Below are 19,982 nucleotides of genomic sequence, written 5' to 3' on the forward strand. Positions count from 1 at the left end.
AGTAATAAGTTTTTTTTATTTCCAATTGTCGCCGTTCATGTTTTTAATTGGCAGAAATGGAGAATAAACAGAAAAATCTACAATGACCGAATTCCACTTCAAACTATGGGTAAACATAGTTCATAGTAATATTGCGCCCCCAAGGGGCCGTTGGGCACGTAGACCTTCAGATAGGCCCGTCGTGCCCTACTAGAAGTTACCAGGGGCCAATGTCCTTTGAGAAGCCAATCAGGTGCTTCGGCTTGAACCCTTTGATATCTTTAGGGAAGTTGTGAAGTTTGCTGCGGTTTCGCATGCAACCAACGGCATTCAAGATCGTCCGTGATGCCCACGGTGTCCGGTTGGAACTTCGGTATTACAGCTTCAGGGAAAAAAGTAATCCAAACGTGATCCCGATATCGATATCTTTCATCTTTTCCGAGATATCTTAAGAAATGTGTAAGTACGAGAATTTTTCATCGTAAATATGAATGTTGGAAATTTTGATATCGGGCTAAATCATTACAACTGGCTGTTCAGCTACAACGGAATTTTAAAATTAGGCGTATTCGCGCGGCGCCTTTCATCTACTTTTCAGAAATGGTGGACGCGCCTTTTTTACAGCAGACGGTTTATTCTCAGTGTTTCTTTTAAATAATTTCTGAGAAAGTATTTATTTGTTGTGTTTTGTTTGTTCTAGAAGTTTGTAGTGTTTGTTGTGTAAATAAATTGAGAACGTAGAGACAATGTTTATTAATTGTCTCCACGATTATAAAGAGTGTAAAATACCTGCTGGTCCTGCAGGAGCACCTCCGAATTTGAGATGAAGAGCCCCAGTCAAGGTCAAATAACACCTATCTGTCAAAGGAGTTATCACCAAACGTCCGCTGTTACCCAGATATTCGTACCCGTACGAAAATTCCGCATTCACAGCCCGAACTTTCATCTGCTCTTCAACCCAATAATATCTGCAATCACGTAAATACCATAGAGTTGATGTTAAAACTAGATAGAATGAGTTTTAACGTACATACCTTAATTGACTTATCCAATCGAAATCGTTGGCGTTTTCGATTTTTAAATCGATCAAATTTTGCGTTACGTCCCTGGAATGTACCTCGATTACAATAAGGGCAGATAGAATTTCCCTTTGGACGAACGTAAGTTTGCCTTTCACCAAACTTCGCAGGTCATCCAGATTGACCAACATCGTTTCAGTAAAAAATTTATTCAATTCATTTTCTAATATACCCTTTTCAACACCGGCCGTCCAAAAGGTTTGACTACAAGCTATGACCACTTGGCCGGGCCATTGAAGCACCTAAAGAAAAACAAACATGGAACGGCAGTCGAAATTAAGAAAGATAAAACGCGAAATACGATTTTTATTATTTCAAATGTTCCTGGGTACGGCCCTGTCTGTAGTAATACAATTTCTATGGGATATCTACGCATTTTATTTATCTGTACACATTCCTCGGAGTTTAATTAAACCTCACATAGAAGCGACAAATTACCTTGGAAAGCATTAGGAAGTAGTGTAAAAGAATTACGAAGATTTACCAGGAGTTTTTGAGGTTATATTGTAGAATAGTATCATAGTTTACAATAAAATATTGAAATAAATCAATTTTGATAGACAGGCTTTCAGCTCGTAAGTAATTTCATGATTCGTCGTTTAAAATGACAGTTAGTAAATAAAATAAATGGATAAATTCTTTTTATATATCGTCATAATATTCATCATTCATCAGGGTGAAAACAGTTTTTTTTTATTTTCATCTTGTTTACGAAATATATTTTTTATTTAAAAGAACGTTTGTTTGAATATTTATCTCACATTAATGGAATCAGTATGTTGAGAAGATTTTTTATGACAATTTTCATTTATTTATATTTGGAAATGTTGTAGGAATATATTGGATCTACCAGGGTCGCACTCCAAATACAAATTCTAAGTGTATCAAGTCTCATTTTGTATATATTTATAGTTAAACTCAAATTTCGACGACTTAGAACTTAAAAAAGTGGTAATTTCATAAATTCATACCATTATCGTTGCCAGCATCACCAGTATACCATGAAACGGAATCTTTAAACTGTATATTTGAACATATTACAACGTTTGATTAATTAAAAACTTTCTAAATCCATAAAAAATTGATAAAACCACCATAATTTCATAAATTCGGACCATTATCCCTACCAGGATAACCAGGATACCTTGAAATGGAATATTTAAATTACGAAGCGGAGTTTCTAGACTCGATCTTCGAGATATCTCAACGTCGGATTTATTTAAAACTGTGTACATCCATTTAAAACTAATGAAAATATGATAATTTCATAAATTCGGACCATTATCCCTACCAGGATAACCAGGATACCTTGAAATGGAATATTTAAATTACGAAGCGGAGTTTCTAGACTCGATCTTCGAGATATCTCAACGTCGGATTTATTTAAAACTGTGTACATCCATTTAAAACTAATGAAAATATGATAATTTCATAAATTCGGACCATTATCCCTACCAGGATAACCAGGATACCTTGAAATGGAATATTTAAATTACGAAGCGGAGTTTCTAGACTCGATCTTCGAGATATCTCAACGTCGGATTTATTTAAAACTGTGTACATCCATTTAAAACTAATGAAAATATGATAATTTCATAAATTCGGACCATTATCCCTACCAGGATAACCAGGATACCTTGAAATGGAATATTTAAATTACGAAGCGGAGTTTCTAGACTCGATCTTCGAGATATCTCAACGTCGGATTTATTTAAAACTGTGTACATCCATTTAAAACTAATGAAAATATGATAATTTCATAAATTCGGACCATTATCCCTACCAGGATAACCAGGATACCTTGAAATGGAATATTTAAACTACGAAACGGAGTTTCTAGACTCGATCTTCGAGATATCTCAACGTCGGATTTATTTAAAACTGTGTACATCCATTTAAAACTAATGAAAATATGATAATTTCATAAATTCGGACCATTATCCCTACCAGGATAACCAGGATACCTTGAAATGGAATATTTAAACTACGAAACGGAGTTTCTAGACTCGATCTTCGAGATATCTCAACGTCGGATTTATTTAAAACTGTGTACATCCATTTAAAACTAATGAAAATATGATAATTTCATAAATTCGGACCATTATCCCTACCAGGATAACCAGGATACCTTGAAATGGAATATTTAAATTACGAAGCGGAGTTTCTAGACTCGATCTTCGAGATATCTCAACGTCGGATTTATTTAAAACTGTGTACATCCATTTAAAACTAATGAAAATATGATAATTTCATAAATTCGGACCATTATCCCTACCAGGATAACCAGGATACCTTGAAATGGAATATTTAAATTACGAAGCGGAGTTTCTAGACTCGATCTTCGAGATATCTCAACGTCGGATTTATTTAAAACTGTGTACATCCATTTAAAACTAATGAAAATATGATAATTTCATAAATTCGGACCATTATCCCTACCAGGATAACCAGGATACCTTGAAATGGAATATTTAAACTACGAAACGGAGTTTCTAGACTCGATCTTCGAGATATCTCAACGTCGGATTTATTTAAAACTGTGTACATCCATTTAAAACTAATGAAAATATGATAATTTCATAAATTCGGACCATTATCCCTACCAGGATAACCAGGATACCTTGAAATGGAATATTTAAATTACGAAGCGGAGTTTCTAGACTCGATCTTCGAGATATCTCAACGTCGGATTTATTTAAAACTGTGTACATCCATTTAAAACTAATGAAAATATGATAATTTCATAAATTCGGACCATTATCCCTACCAGGATAACCAGGATACCTTGAAATGGAATATTTAAACTACGAAACGGAGTTTCTAGACTCGATCTTCGAGATATCTCAACGTCGGATTTATTTAAAACTGTGTACATCCATTTAAAACTAATGAAAATATGATAATTTCATAAATTCGGACCATTATCCCTACCAGGATAACCAGGATACCTTGAAATGGAATATTTAAATTACGAAGCGGAGTTTCTAGACTCGATCTTCGAGATATCTCAACGTCGGATTTATTTAAAACTGTGTACATCCATTTAAAACTAATGAAAATATGATAATTTCATAAATTCGGACCATTATCCCTACCAGGATAACCAGGATACCTTGAAATGGAATATTTAAATTACGAAGCGGAGTTTCTAGACTCGATCTTCGAGATATCTCAACGTCGGATTTATTTAAAACTGTGTACATCCATTTAAAACTAATGAAAATATGATAATTTCATAAATTCGGACCATTATCCCTACCAGGATAACCAGGATACCTTGAAATGGAATATTTAAACTACGAAGCGGAGTTTCTAGACTCGATCTTCGAGATATCTCAACGTCGGATTTATTTAAAACTGTGTACATCCATTTAAAACTAATGAAAATATGATAATTTCATAAATTCGGACCATTATCCCTACCAGGATAACCAGGATACCTTGAAATGGAATATTTAAACTACGAAACGGAGTTTCTAGACTCGATCTTCGAGATATCTCAACGTCGGATTTATTTAAAACTGTGTACATCCATTTAAAACTAATGAAAATATGATAATTTCATAAATTCGGACCATTATCCCTACCAGGATAACCAGGATACCTTGAAATGGAATATTTAAATTACGAAGCGGAGTTTCTAGACTCGATCTTCGAGATATCTCAACGTCGGATTTATTTAAAACTGTGTACATCCATTTAAAACTAATGAAAATATGATAATTTCATAAATTCGGACCATTATCCCTACCAGGATAACCAGGATACCTTGAAATGGAATATTTAAATTACGAAGCGGAGTTTCTAGACTCGATCTTCGAGATATCTCAACGTCGGATTTATTTAAAACTGTGTACATCCATTTAAAACTAATGAAAATATGATAATTTCATAAATTCGGACCATTATCCCTATCAGGATAACCAGGATACCTTGAAATGGAATATTTAAATTACGAAGCGGAGTTTCTAGACTCGATCTTCGAGATATCTCAACATCGGATTTATTTAAAACTGTGTACATCCATTTAAAACTAATGAAAATATGATAATTTCATAAATTCGGACCATTATCCCTACCAGGATAACCAGGATACCTTGAAATGGAATATTTAAATTACGAAGCGAAGTTTCTAGACTCGATCTTCGAGATATCTCAACGTCGGATTTATTTAAAACTGTGTACATCCATTTAAAACTAATGAAAATATGATAATTTCATAAATTCGGACCATTATCCCTACCAGGATAACCAGGATACCTTGAAATGGAATGTTAAAACCATGAAAGGGAGTTTCTAGATTCGATTATCGAGCACATCACAACGTCGGATTGATTGATAGCTTTGTACATTCATTTAAAACTGAATGAAATATGATAATTTCATAAATTCACACTATTATCATTGTTGGCATCACCAGGATGCCATAAAACAGAATATTTAAACCACGAAACGGAGTTTTTAGTGTCAATTTCGAGCATATCACAATAAATTTTCATCACGATCCTTATGAGACACATCAAAGTTAACAATTTCCTTCTAGAGACGCGACTTGATGCATTAACTAAAAACTATAAATCTGAGTTTGGCATCGACGGTCTACAAGATGTAATACGGTTAATTATGCCGTCGATTTTTAGCTATTGATTATTGGACAAGCTTCTGTAATAGCATTTAGTCGCATAGACGTAATCTACAGACTCAAATCCATCTAGTAATAAGAACTAACAATGGTTAGACGTCAAGGATAATACAAGTGGCGTCAAATTCCCAAATGTTAAATGGACTTATAAGATCAAGATAGAAACAGAAACGAATTGGTATCAAATTGCTCAACCACCCAAAGTAAAGTTTCCAATGAGCTACAGCTTCGCGCAAAGGTGCTAGGGTAAATATCACAACTGTACAGTACACAAGTGAAGAATCAACGGCAATTGACTGTGTTTGGGTAAAATTTAATGCTACCTGGCAAAAACAAGAAATTCAGACAGATATCGTGATACATTAACCATTAATCAATCCACAATCGCCAGAGATGACGACTGAAGACTGAGTAGTGCTTTTTCACGAAAATGTTCGATTCCACAAAATCTTCTGACGAAATTTGGTTGTACTGTTAATCCCCATCCCCCATACTTCGATAGAACACGCTCCAAGAGTACGCTTCGACTCGGGAATACAAAAGCTGGATCACCGTCTTCAAAAGTGTGACAAATGTTGAAAATTGGCAACAGTGCAAGCTTTTCGGAATAAAAAGAAAACAGTTATTGTTATTGAATGCTTTCTAAATGACGACACACATTTTTTAATTTATTTCAACTGATATATTTCACCATAACAGCATGGAATTTCAATTTTCAATCAATTAAATTGTAGTAGATCAATCAAGATAAGGTTTAATTGATTAGTTAAACACGCCGGTGTTTTAGACTGTCAGAACTACAAAGCGAATCACCGTAGATCATGGAAAGAGCGCGCAAAACAGGTACGTGGATTATCCAACCGATCGACTTTATCAAGGCAATTGACATGGAAAAAAAATTTTCAAACAAAAAATTAATCTAGTAGAAAGTTCTATATAACAGGTTGTGCTTTTCAAACGTTCTTAATTTCAGGTTTCTTCTGTTTCAAAAATTACCGACATTCATAATAATCGTATTCATATTAACCGATAGATAAACTCGAAACTGAAAATTTTCAAAAAATTCGTTTGTAAACATCAACTCATTTTATGAAAAAAACCATGCAATAAAAAGTGTTTTTTGTTCAAGTTTTTATCGTTTCGTGAATAAAATTTTACGGATTCGATTTTCCAAAAAAAAATCCATTGAATTTAGTCAAACTGAGATGAATTTATACAATAATTGATGTCCATCTTGACCAATGCAGTTAAGGCGATGTAACTCAACGGAGATGTAGGTCCGGCGTTTCCGAATTCTTCAATTGCAGTCCGGAGGACGGAAGTAACAGAAACAAATCACATGGCGTCAGGACAGGTGAGCGAGCGGGCCACTCCATTTTGTATGGAATGAAGGATGTTTGCGGGTGTTGGATCGTTGTCCATTTGGACAGTATGGATCCATGTGACCTCCCGCATGGATACCTGCTCACACAAACACATTCCAGGTAGGTTTTAGATGAAGACTTAAGGATTCTAGTCGTTCCAGTACACACAGTTATGCTGATTGGTGAAATTTGAAGAAAACGAATCGAAAATCTCGTCCTAATAAATCTTATTTTTACTTGCATTCAATAATCCCTCGTAGCTCAGTTTTCTAGGCGAATGGAATTTTTTCAAAAAAGTTTATCATTGAATAAATCAATATCAGACGGAAAGCTATTTATTGTTTGTTATCGGTTATTGAAAGAAACTGTTTTTTCGTTTCAATGTAAATAAATTTTTCTCGAAGTAAAATTGCTGTCGGATGACTTTCAACTTGTTTTTGCTTTCTCTAGCATCGTTATCGAAAAAAAGATCGTCAGAAATTGATTTCCATATAATTTACAAATGATTTGTTAATTTTATGGAAATTTAAACAAATTTCAAAAAGTTCTCGAAATCACCTTTCGAGAAGGTTGAAATTAATATATATAAAATTCAAATTATTGTTATAAGAAGCGAACAGAAACAAAACATAACTTCTACAATCAACTCTGGAAAGTAATATTTTGAAAAGTATCTCGAGGTATTTTCCTTCGTAATCACACAGAAACAAATTGCTCTAAAGCCAAAATATTTTCATAATTTTCTCTTACGTCGAAGGTATTTCGTAACAGAAACTTTCCATTATTCGAAAACAAGAAAAACATTAAAACACAGTTGAAATTTCTGGAATCGTTCGTGATATTCATATTGAACGGTTTCGGATAGTTTCCATTATTTTCAAAATAAATAACAAACATTTCTACCATTGACGACATACCGATGACATAATTTGATACTAGATAACTTCAATGACCTCCAAAGACACCCGGACTTAGTTGGCATACACAGTCGACTTATGGGAATCAATGTCAACATAAAAAAGACAAAATTTCAAGTAATCAATTGAATAAAATTCACAAAATGCTACGTTTCGTCACAGTCAAGTCAACACCATGAATAAAACTTCAGCTGGATCTTCAAACATAAAAAATATTCGTAGGATTCTGCCTTTAGAAGACGCTTAAATCTGGATCTTTAAACATAAAAAACATTCGTAGGATTCTGCCTTTAATAGACGCTTAAATCTGGATGTTCAAACATAAAAAACATTCGTAGGATTCTGCCTTCAATAGACGCTTAAATCTGGATCTTCAAATATAAAAAACATTCGTAGGATTCTGCCTTTAATAGACGCTCAAATCTGGATGTTCAAACATAAAAAACATTCGTAGGATTCTGCCTTTAATAGACGCTTAAATCTGGATGTTCAAACATAAAAAACATTCGTAGGATTCTGCCTTTAATAGACGCTTAAATCTGGATGTTCAAACATAAAAAACATTCGTAGGATTCTGCCTTTAATAGACGCTTAGATCTGGATCTTCAAACATAAAAAACATTCGTAGGATTCTGCCTTTAATAGACGCTTAAATCTGGATGTTCAAACATAAAAAACATTCGTAGGATTCTGCCTTTAATAGACGCTTAAATCTGGATGTTCAAACATAAAAAACATTCGAAGGATTCTGCCTTTAATAGACGCTTAAATCTGGATGTTCAAACATAAAAAACATTCGTAGGATTCTGCCTTTAATAGACGCTCAAATCTGGATGTTCAAACATAAAAAACATTCGTAGGATTCTGCCTTTAATAGACGCTTAAATCTGGATGTTCAAACATAAAAAACATTCGTAGGATACTGCCTTTAATAGACGCTTAAATCTGGATGTTCAAACATAAAAAACATTCGTAGGATTCTGCCTTTAATAGACGCTTAAATCTGGATGTTCAAACATAAAAAACATTCGAAGGATTCTGCCTTTAATAGACGCTCAAATCTGGATGTTCAAACATAAAAAACATTCGTAGGATTCTGCCTTTAATAGACGCTCAAATCTGGATGTTCAAACATAAAAAACATTCGTAGGATTCTGCCTTTAATAGACGCTTAAATCTGGATGTTCAAACATAAAAAACATTCGTAGGATTCTGCCTTTAATAGACGCTCAAATCTGGATGTTCAAACATAAAAAACATTCGTAGGATTCTGCCTTTAATAGATGCTTAAATCTGGATCTTCAAACATAAAAAACATTCGTAGGATTCTGCCTTTAATAGACGCTTAAATCTGGATGTTCAAACATAAAAAACATTCGTAGGATTCTGCCTTTAATAGACGCTTAAATCTGGATGTTCAAACATAAAAAACATTCGTAGGATTATGCCTTTAATAGACGCTCAAATCTGGATCTTCAAACATAAAAAACATTCGTAGGATTCTGCCTTTAATAGACGCTTAAATCTGGATCTTCAAACATAAAAAACATTCGTAGGATTCTGCCTTTAATAGACGCTCAAATCTGGATGTTCAAACATAAAAAACATTCGTAGGATTCTGCCTTTAATAGACGCTCAAATCTGGATGTTCAAACATAAAAAACATTCGTAGGATTCTGCCTTTAATAGACGCTTAAATCTGGATCTTCAAACATAAAAAACATTCGTAGGATTCTGCCTTTAATAGACGCTTAAATCTGGATGTTCAAACATAAAAAACATTCGTAGGATTCTGCCTTTAATAGACGCTCAAATCTGGATGTTCAAACATAAAAAACATTCGTAGGATTCTGCCTTTAATAGATGCTTAAATCTGGATCTTCAAACATAAAAAACATTCGTAGGATTCTGCCTTTAATAGACGCTTAAATCTGGATGTTCAAACATAAAAAACATTCGTAGGATTCTGCCTTTAATAGACGCTTAAATCTGGATGTTCAAACATAAAAAACATTCGTAGGATTATGCCTTTAATAGACGCTTAAATTTGGATGTTCAAACATAAAAAACATTCGTAGGATTCTGCCTTTAATAGACGCTTAAATCTGGATGTTCAAACATAAAAAACATTCGTAGGATTCTGCCTTTAATAGACGCTTAAATCTGGATGTTCAAACATAAAAAACATTCGTAGGATTCTGCCTTTAATAGACGCTTAGATCTGGATCTTCAAACATAAAAAACATTTGTAGGATTCTGCCTTTAATAGACGCTTAAATCTGGATGTTCAAACATAAAAAACATTCGTAGGATTCTGCCTTTAATAGACGCTTAGATCTGGATCTTCAAACATAAAAAACATTCGTAGGATTCTGCCTTTAATAGACGCTTAGATCTGGATCTTCAAACATAAAAAACATTCGTAGGATTCTGCCTTTAATAGACGCTTAAATCTGGACGTTCAAACATAAAAAACATTCGTAGGATTCTGCCTTTAATAGACGCTTAAATCTGGATGTTCAAACATAAAAAACATTCGTAGGATTCTGCCTTTAATAGACGCTTAAATCTGGATGTTCAAACATAAAAAACATTCGTAGGATTCTGCCTTTAATAGACGCTCAAATCTGGATGTTCAAACATAAAAAACATTCGTAGGATTCTGCCTTTAATAGACGCTCAAATCTGGATGTTCAAACATAAAAAACATTCGTAGGATTCTGCCTTTAATAGACGCTTAAATCTGGATCTTCAAACATAAAAAACATTCGTAGGATTCTGCCTTTAATAGACGCTCAAATCTGGATGTTCAAACATAAAAAACATTCGCAGGATTCTGCCTTTAATAGACGCTTAAATCTGGATGTTCAAACATAAAAAACATTCGTAGGATTCTGCCTTTAATAGACGCTCAAATCTGGATGTTCAAACATAAAAAACATTCGTAGGATTCTGCCTTTAATAGACGCTTAAATCTGGATCTTCAAACATAAAAAACATTCGTAGGATTCTGCCTTTAATAGACGCTTAAATCTGGATGTTCAAACATAAAAAACATTCGTAGGATTCTGCCTTTAATAGACGCTTAGATCTGGATCTTCAAACATAAAAAACATTCGTAGGATTCTGCCTTTAATAGACGCTCAAATCTGGATGTTCAAACATAAAAAACATTCGTAGGATTCTGCCTTTAATAGACGCTTAAATCTGGATCTTCAAACATAAAAAACATTCGTAGGATTCTGCCTTTAATAGACGCTTAAATCTGGATGTTCAAACATAAAAAACATTCGTAGGATTCTGCCTTTAATAGACGCTTAAATCTGGATGTTCAAACATAAAAAACATTCGTAGGATTCTGCCTTTAATAGACGCTTAAATCTGGATGTTCAAACATAAAAAACATTCGTAGGATTCTGCCTTTAATAGACGCTTAGATCTGGATCTTCAAACATAAAAAACATTCGTAGGATTCTGCCTTTAATAGACGCTTAAATCTGGATGTTCAAACATAAAAAACATTCGTAGGATTCTGCCTTTAATAGACGCTTAAATCTGGATGTTCAAACATAAAAAACATTCGAAGGATTCTGCCTTTAATAGACGCTTAAATCTGGATGTTCAAACATAAAAAACATTCGTAGGATTCTGCCTTTAATAGACGCTCAAATCTGGATGTTCAAACATAAAAAACATTCGTAGGATTCTGCCTTTAATAGACGCTTAAATCTGGATGTTCAAACATAAAAAACATTCGTAGGATTCTGCCTTTAATAGACGCTTAAATCTGGATGTTCAAACATAAAAAACATTCGTAGGATTCTGCCTTTAATAGACGCTTAAATCTGGATGTTCAAACATAAAAAACATTCGAAGGATTCTGCCTTTAATAGACGCTCAAATCTGGATGTTCAAACATAAAAAACATTCGTAGGATTCTGCCTTTAATAGACGCTCAAATCTGTATGTTCAAACATAAAAAACATTCGTAGGATTCTGCCTTTAATAGACGCTTAAATCTGGATGTTCAAACATAAAAAACATTCGTAGGATTCTGCCTTTAATAGACGCTCAAATCTGGATGTTCAAACATAAAAAACATTCGTAGGATTCTGCCTTTAATAGATGCTTAAATCTGGATCTTCAAACATAAAAAACATTCGTAGGATTCTGCCTTTAATAGACGCTTAAATCTGGATGTTCAAACATAAAAAACATTCGTAGGATTCTGCCTTTAATAGACGCTTAAATCTGGATGTTCAAACATAAAAAACATTCGTAGGATTATGCCTTTAATAGACGCTCAAATCTGGATCTTCAAACATAAAAAACATTCGTAGGATTCTGCCTTTAATAGACGCTCAAATCTGGATGTTCAAACATAAAAAACATTCGTAGGATTCTGCCTTTAATAGACGCTTAAATCTGGATCTTCAAACATAAAAAACATTCGTAGGATTCTGCCTTTAATAGACGCTTAAATCTGGATGTTCAAACATAAAAAACATTCGTAGGATTCTGCCTTTAATAGACGCTCAAATCTGGATGTTCAAACATAAAAAACATTCGTAGGATTCTGCCTTTAATAGATGCTTAAATCTGGATCTTCAAACATAAAAAACATTCGTAGGATTCTGCCTTTAATAGACGCTTAAATCTGGATGTTCAAACATAAAAAACATTCGTAGGATTCTGCCTTTAATAGACGCTTAAATCTGGATGTTCAAACATAAAAAACATTCGTAGGATTATGCCTTTAATAGACGCTTAAATTTGGATGTTCAAACATAAAAAACATTCGTAGGATTCTGCCTTTAATAGACGCTTAAATCTGGATGTTCAAACATAAAAAACATTCGTAGGATTCTGCCTTTAATAGACGCTTAAATCTGGATGTTCAAACATAAAAAACATTCGTAGGATTCTGCCTTTAATAGACGCTTAGATCTGGATCTTCAAACATAAAAAACATTCGTAGGATTCTGCCTTTAATAGACGCTTAAATCTGGATGTTCAAACATAAAAAACATTCGTAGGATTCTGCCTTTAATAGACGCTTAGATCTGGATCTTCAAACATAAAAAACATTCGTAGGATTCTGCCTTTAATAGACGCTTAGATCTGGATCTTCAAACATAAAAAACATTCGTAGGATTCTGCCTTTAATAGACGCTTAAATCTGGACGTTCAAACATAAAAAACATTCGTAGGATTCTGCCTTTAATAGACGCTTAAATCTGGATGTTCAAACATAAAAAACATTCGTAGGATTCTGCCTTTAATAGACGCTTAAATCTGGATGTTCAAACATAAAAAACATTCGTAGGATTCTGCCTTTAATAGACGCTCAAATCTGGATGTTCAAACATAAAAAACATTCGTAGGATTCTGCCTTTAATAGACGCTCAAATCTGGATGTTCAAACATAAAAAACATTCGTAGGATTCTGCCTTTAATAGACGCTTAAATCTGGATCTTCAAACATAAAAAACATTCGTAGGATTCTGCCTTTAATAGACGCTCAAATCTGGATGTTCAAACATAAAAAACATTCGCAGGATTCTGCCTTTAATAGACGCTTAAATCTGGATCTTCAAACATAAAAAACATTCGTAGGATTCTGCCTTTAATAGACGCTCAAATCTGGATGTTCAAACATAAAAAACATTCGTAGGATTCTGCCTTTAATAGACGCTTAAATCTGGATCTTCAAACATAAAAAACATTCGTAGGATTCTGCCTTTAATAGACGCTTAAATCTGGATGTTCAAACATAAAAAACATTCGTAGGATTCTGCCTTTAATAGACGCTTAGATCTGGATCTTCAAACATAAAAAACATTCGTAGGATTCTGCCTTTAATAGACGCTCAAATCTGGATGTTTAAACATAAAAAACATTCGTAGGATTCTGCCTCTAAGAAACGCTTCAGCTGTATCTTCACCATTTGAATAGTCTTTAACGTTTATCATCCTAAACGTTTCGAAATCCTTCATCAGTTTTATATCAAGAAATACGAATTTTTCTTGGATCCATTTCCAGTTTCTTGCACCGAATTTGAATCTAGCTCCTGGACTAATTGTATAATGTATAATTTTCTCTAGTCGACAGCTCTACTCTAAATTTTTCCACTACAAGATTATTGAATTTCGAGAGTGCATTTAATTAGGGAACGTACATCAAAGATTATTACACGCCGATGCCGCCCACGTGTTTACACAAATAGAATTTGAATTAATCACGCGGTCGCGTGGAAAACCGGCTTCATTTGTAAACAAACAAATAATATATTGACATTCCAATGTTTATACAAACTATCGCAAAATAATTAGAACAAATAAAAATAAGCAGTGAAGCTATTCTCACCCATTCTTTTCTCGATTTGAGAGGTAGATCCTGGAGGGATTTTCCCAACTGAGTTCTAACCGTATTTTTCATCGAATTTTCAACCACAACCAACCAATTTTCCACGTTTCCAGTCGGGTATAAAGTCGGTTCCAGATCGACGCATTCTTCTTCGGCCGAAAACATTTGCGTGATACGTAAATCTTCTTCGAAAGTTAACTAAACCCACCCCCCGAAAATCAGAAGTTAAACAATTTTTTTTTGGTATTAAACGAAATTTCTTTACCATCGCAATATTTTCGAAACATTTTTTAAGATGGGGTTGTACGGCCAACGGATTTCTAGCTTGAGATAGAATCTCCAGCAGTTCGTCGTCGCTGAGAAAGAACAATCTAGGGAATATCATACGTTTGACTTCCAAATATTCGGAAAGACCTTTCTGGACTACTTGTAATATATGATTGGCGTCTCGTAAGACCTCTAAAAGTGGTCGGTTGCCGCAATATTCGATTATCTACAATACGAAATAATTGTTAATTGAACTGAAATCGAAAAAATTTTCATCTGAAATCCTCCAAAACATTTCAACAAACAAATTATTATAACTTTGAAAAACTATTTAATAACAAATCGTTCAAAACCACCACTATATTAATAATAATGCGTAAAAATTAATTCTAATAACGTCTATATAGCTAAACACCCCGTATACTACCGATTCATACACCTCCATAATTATTTAATTATTAAATATTGAATTTAAACCCCTTTTTAAAATTCAGTACGGGACGACTATGTTGAGTGATTTAAAAATTAGAAGAATGCAGCTCGAAAAAAATGGCGTCCTATAATCACGTGACTGCAGCTAACAACATGTGACAGATAAACGTTAAATTTAATTAGCAAAGTTTATACGAAAGAATGTGATCGAAAACGAATTGACAGGTGACATTAAAACTTTAAACAATACAAATAAAAAAGAGAAATCCTTCGAAATAACTCTAACGTATTCGTTAATTAATTGAATAATGTGGGTAAAATCAATTTCTCATGTTCTTTATATTATTTCGAAACACATCCTGTACCTGTGGACAATCGAGAGCGCTTCTCATAATTCTTTTCCACGTTCTCTCCATCGAATTATATTTTTTACTTTCGACAGGTAACTGCTTGGTTATATCCTCACTAGTGAATATAGGTTCTAAATACATCCATTGCCTGGAAGGGAATTATATTCGTAACTATTAAAATTTGAAAACCTGTTTTCTCTTTTAATAAAATTATGAGGTGATATTGTTTTTAGTATCATAATATCATTTATGTAAAATGCCCCGAACTTCATTATTTTAACTACGTTGATTATTTCATAATTGCAAAACCACCATCTATTATTAAAAAGTAAAAAACAATTGAATTTATGCATATTAATTACTATTTCCCAATACAGTTGACTGTTATACCGACATAAAGTCAATATGGTAAATTAGATTGAATATTTTGTTTTGACATTAAAACAAATTTTATTAATAATCATATATATTAAAGACAATGTAGCGAATAAAAAAATTGTGTATTTACTTATGATTAATAAAATGCAATTTAATAATAGAATTGCATGGTTGTGGTTTAATACTTCACGGTACATATCAAAATTTATTCAGCGCATGCCCCAACTTCCACCATGTTTTTCGAGCACTTTATATGTTTATAAAGAAAATAGAAATAAAACAAGTAATAATTAACAATTTATCGGTTAATATAATAATAATAATTCCCCGTGATCCATGGTTGAAAACTCTTAAATTGGCGCCTAACAAATTAAATCAAAATATAGGTTGAAATCAAACAAGTGCATTTTGTTTCTAAGTTCGCACATGATTTCGCTTGCGTCAACGTTTGCCGGTCGGTGATTCAATTTACGTATCTTTGTATAAGTGCCGTAAGGATTATTTTCGAGTAACAAGTGCTAAATGTATTCGTTCACAACTGTAAAGTATTCATGGCTGCCGTTTTTTTAACGACTTCGGACTAAGAATTTAATAAAAAGTTTTTCGGTTTCAATAGATTGTATAGTTTTAACGAGAATAGATTAGATTTTAAACAAATTTATTGTTTATGCTCGTTTGGCATTAGAAACAGATATTTTCGCGTATATTATTGTTTAGCTTTGTTCTTTATGTTTACAACTATCAATCTATCAAAAACTTTGTACCGAACAGTGTTTTAAAAGGACATTGCTTATATGCTTCAGTGATCACAGGAGAAAACTGTAAGTACTTTGTGCAATTTTTCAATTAACTACACGGATATTAGCCGTATTTATAAAAAGTGCCCAAAATTTTCATATTCATTTCATAATAACTTTTTAACATGGCGGATGCGCTTGCGCTAAGCATACTTGTTGGAGTTAAATTGTTTACTTTTTATAATGAATGTTGACCTTACTTTTTGAATTCTTCACAATAATGAAACTTGATATAGAAATTTTTACAAAATATTTACCAATTTTGTTGTACACGATCTAATTTGGTGAATAAAATTTCATAGAAGTTAATTTACATAAATATATGTAGTAAATATGAGCTTTTTGTTACATTCCAATATTTCCTACTGTATATCATAGAATTAATATATAATTTTTCATCACTAACATACTTATGAGAGAATAAATGACGTAAACTCTTCGTTATTTTTTTTGTTAATTGAATTTCTTGTCTACAATATAAACTTTAGGTAAATTCTTAGTATTTGAATGTATTATACGTCATTGATATATTATATTCTTCAAAATATCAACTATCATCCTATAAATTACAGCAATTACATCTTTCATTTATTTTAATAATATATACGAGGGTTGTTTGAAAACTGAGGTGCTAGTGAAACTTTAAGGCTAGGAAATAGGAAAAAGTAGCCAGATGTGGTAAATACGGTGGATGGTTAAACCGGGTTAATAATGGAATCGAATTTATCCAGTAAGCGTTCTTTTATTGTGAAATCTTCTATCTTTCTAACCTTAATTAGACGATCGAAATTTGGTAAAATTTTTTGATGATATCGCAGGTTGTTACAATTTTTGGATGATACGGCCACTTTTGAAATCAGCAACAAATATTTTCAGAAAAATCTTCACAATTATACGATTTTCAATCAGCGTCCAGAATAGCTGAAATTTCGTGAGAATCTCACAACGCATGCGCAAATATCTTTTCAGCAATATGAGAATAATATCACAAAAGGCATTCCTTGGAAAATTTGGTTTCTGAGCTTTGGGGAACAACAACTTTATCAAATTATAATATAAAGTTCTGTCTTTTACATTGATGGATTGATATTAAAAATATCTCATCGATTTTAATTTATTCAAGTGAAAAGTTGATCCCAAAGCAAATTTGTGAAGGTATTTGATCAAAACTACTAAGCACGACAGCCAATCTTCGTTAATCGACCTTACGGCAATATACAAATTTCAAACTTTCAGTAATTATAAATTGATCGTAAATCTGTAATGAACAAAACTTTAATATTTATCGATTTGATGTGCCCACCAGTATATATTACGTTATCACAAAGTTTAATTTGAAGCAAATCAAATAGATGATAATTATGTTTGTTGAAAATTCGGTTACTACAGCAAGTAACAGGAAACGATATTCTCATCGATATATTATCCACTGTTACATTTCATAGATAATAAAACAAATAATTCAATTTCGAATTATTATTCTGTATATGTATCCCCACGAATTCAAATAGTTGACAACGTCGCAATTTTTGTAACAATAAAAGCGGTATCTGATACGAATACGTAAAAACTATCGTGAAATCAAATCAATTTTAACGATTAGTTGTTCTCTTTTTTTAATCCTCAAATTCATATCGTGTTATCTCTCTTGTACGATACTCTAGTGCTACACTAAATGTACACCGTCTGTCGTATAATCAGATCATCGTAGAAAAACATTTATAGGTAGAGAGCAACAAACAGTTGTAGTTATTAATTTTTGCTTTTATGAAAGTTCAAATGGAGTTTTAATGTTTTGGAAACCTTTTAATGTCACGGATTGTTAACAAAAGTTTATCAAAATATGATAAACTATAATTAAAATATGTTATAGTGTAATATATGATGAAAACGATGTTTTCCCTACGAAAAGCTGCCATTTTGGAATGTAACTGTGATAAATGTTGTTGTAGTGCATTTTTTCGTTACGGTTTTAATAGAATGATGAAAAAATATCAGTCAAATTGCGAGAATATACATATTTAATAGCCTAAGTGCATTAAAGTTATTAATATAATTCTAAATTGTGTATTTTAGTAAACATTCGTTTTGTGTTGTGTGTTTTATTTGAGTCGTAAAACTTTCAGTTCAGTTGTTGTTTAATTAACCTATGAAGATTTTATTTTCATAAAAATTTGGCATATTTTTTCACAAATAAGCAGTGTTTACATTCTTTCAATGAGCAAAACTGTTGGGAATCATATATTATTTCGGTAAGTATATTTTCTTTTATAAGAGAGATTAAATATATATAGGGTGAACAAAAAATGCTGCGACTATAATGGATAAAAATTCTAAAAACGAGTAAGAACAAAATTATTCGGTTTTTTACGTATTTTTCATTATAAAAAGCTGCTCATTCGAATTTATATAGGGTGTTTCGTCAATATGTACTATTTTTTCTTTCACTGTCTCGTTTATTTTATTGTAAAAACTAAACTATCAGATTTATACGCGGGTCAAATTCCGAATCAGTTCGCTAGAGGGAGAAGTCAAGATAATTTTGAAAGTGCGCATGCGATCTATACCTAAACTGATTCGGAATTTGAACAAATCTATTTTGTAAATATTATAAATTTGTAATAATCACTTTTGTACGTCCATCCATTCTTCAATAACTAGAGCTGTTGTTTTAAGTTTGTCTTCCCATTCATCTATCGTCTCTTCGAATGGTCCTTTGAAAGGACTAAACGAAATCTGTTGGGTCAGTACAATTTGGTCGTCCAATAACTGTTGAATTTCATCAGACACCTTCATAATATAAGTACCTATAAGATTTTCATTAAAAATCTATGAAAAATAGTGATAATAATTAGATTTGTTGAAATATAGTGAAGTGAAAAAAATTTAATAAAGTGTGGGAACAAAATAAAATAATCAACACGTGTTAAAACTGTATCAAAACCTTTCACTTTCAATACAAACATTATAAAATTGACCTGGTGCATTTGAAAGTGATCATACAAACTATGAACGTGGAAAACATCCAAAAAAACATGATAATTCAAGATTGTTGACTTGGAGAAGATTTGAGTTTCTTATTAAGCAGTGTGAAGCTGAAATCTTAAGCTGTATTCACATTATTTTGATCGACACCATTCCACTTGGTCGATCCACAATGTCGAACAATTCTAAACCCGAATCAGATCGGTACGGATCAAAGGCGGTCGAATCGAAAGCAGCATTGTGGACGTGTCGTCGTTTCAAACTCAGTTCGACTTTTGCCAAAAATTTTTGAATCCTGCACGTCGGTATTCCATATTGAGCTCTTCTACATAATGAACTACTCACTTCTGTACTATTTTCTTCCTCGAACAAGGCTATTTCGTACCCAAAACCTCCTTGGGCGGCGTCTGAGGTCCAAATTGCTAC

At 32.7% G+C, this 19,982-nt stretch overlaps 1 protein-coding gene across 1 annotated transcript in view; it reads right to left on the minus strand.

The window, feature by feature from the left end:
• LOC130441738 (dynein axonemal heavy chain 1-like) overlaps positions 1 to 19,982 on the minus strand; it is a 104,389-nt gene that overhangs the window by 61,825 nt on the left and 22,582 nt on the right. Inside the window, exons 18-23 of the mRNA XM_056775521.1 lie at positions 19,201 to 19,378; positions 15,412 to 15,544; positions 14,613 to 14,840; positions 14,348 to 14,545; positions 1,014 to 1,300; positions 769 to 947 (exon numbers count right to left, since the gene is read on the minus strand). Of these exons, the coding sequence (XP_056631499.1) occupies positions 769 to 947; positions 1,014 to 1,300; positions 14,348 to 14,545; positions 14,613 to 14,840; positions 15,412 to 15,544; positions 19,201 to 19,378 (1,203 nt within the window). The remainder of the gene's footprint in view (positions 1 to 768; positions 948 to 1,013; positions 1,301 to 14,347; positions 14,546 to 14,612; positions 14,841 to 15,411; positions 15,545 to 19,200; positions 19,379 to 19,982) is intronic.

Source organism: Diorhabda sublineata, chromosome 3 (genome assembly GCF_026230105.1).
Source record: "Diorhabda sublineata isolate icDioSubl1.1 chromosome 3, icDioSubl1.1, whole genome shotgun sequence".
Taxonomy (NCBI): Eukaryota; Metazoa; Arthropoda; class Insecta; order Coleoptera; family Chrysomelidae; genus Diorhabda; species Diorhabda sublineata.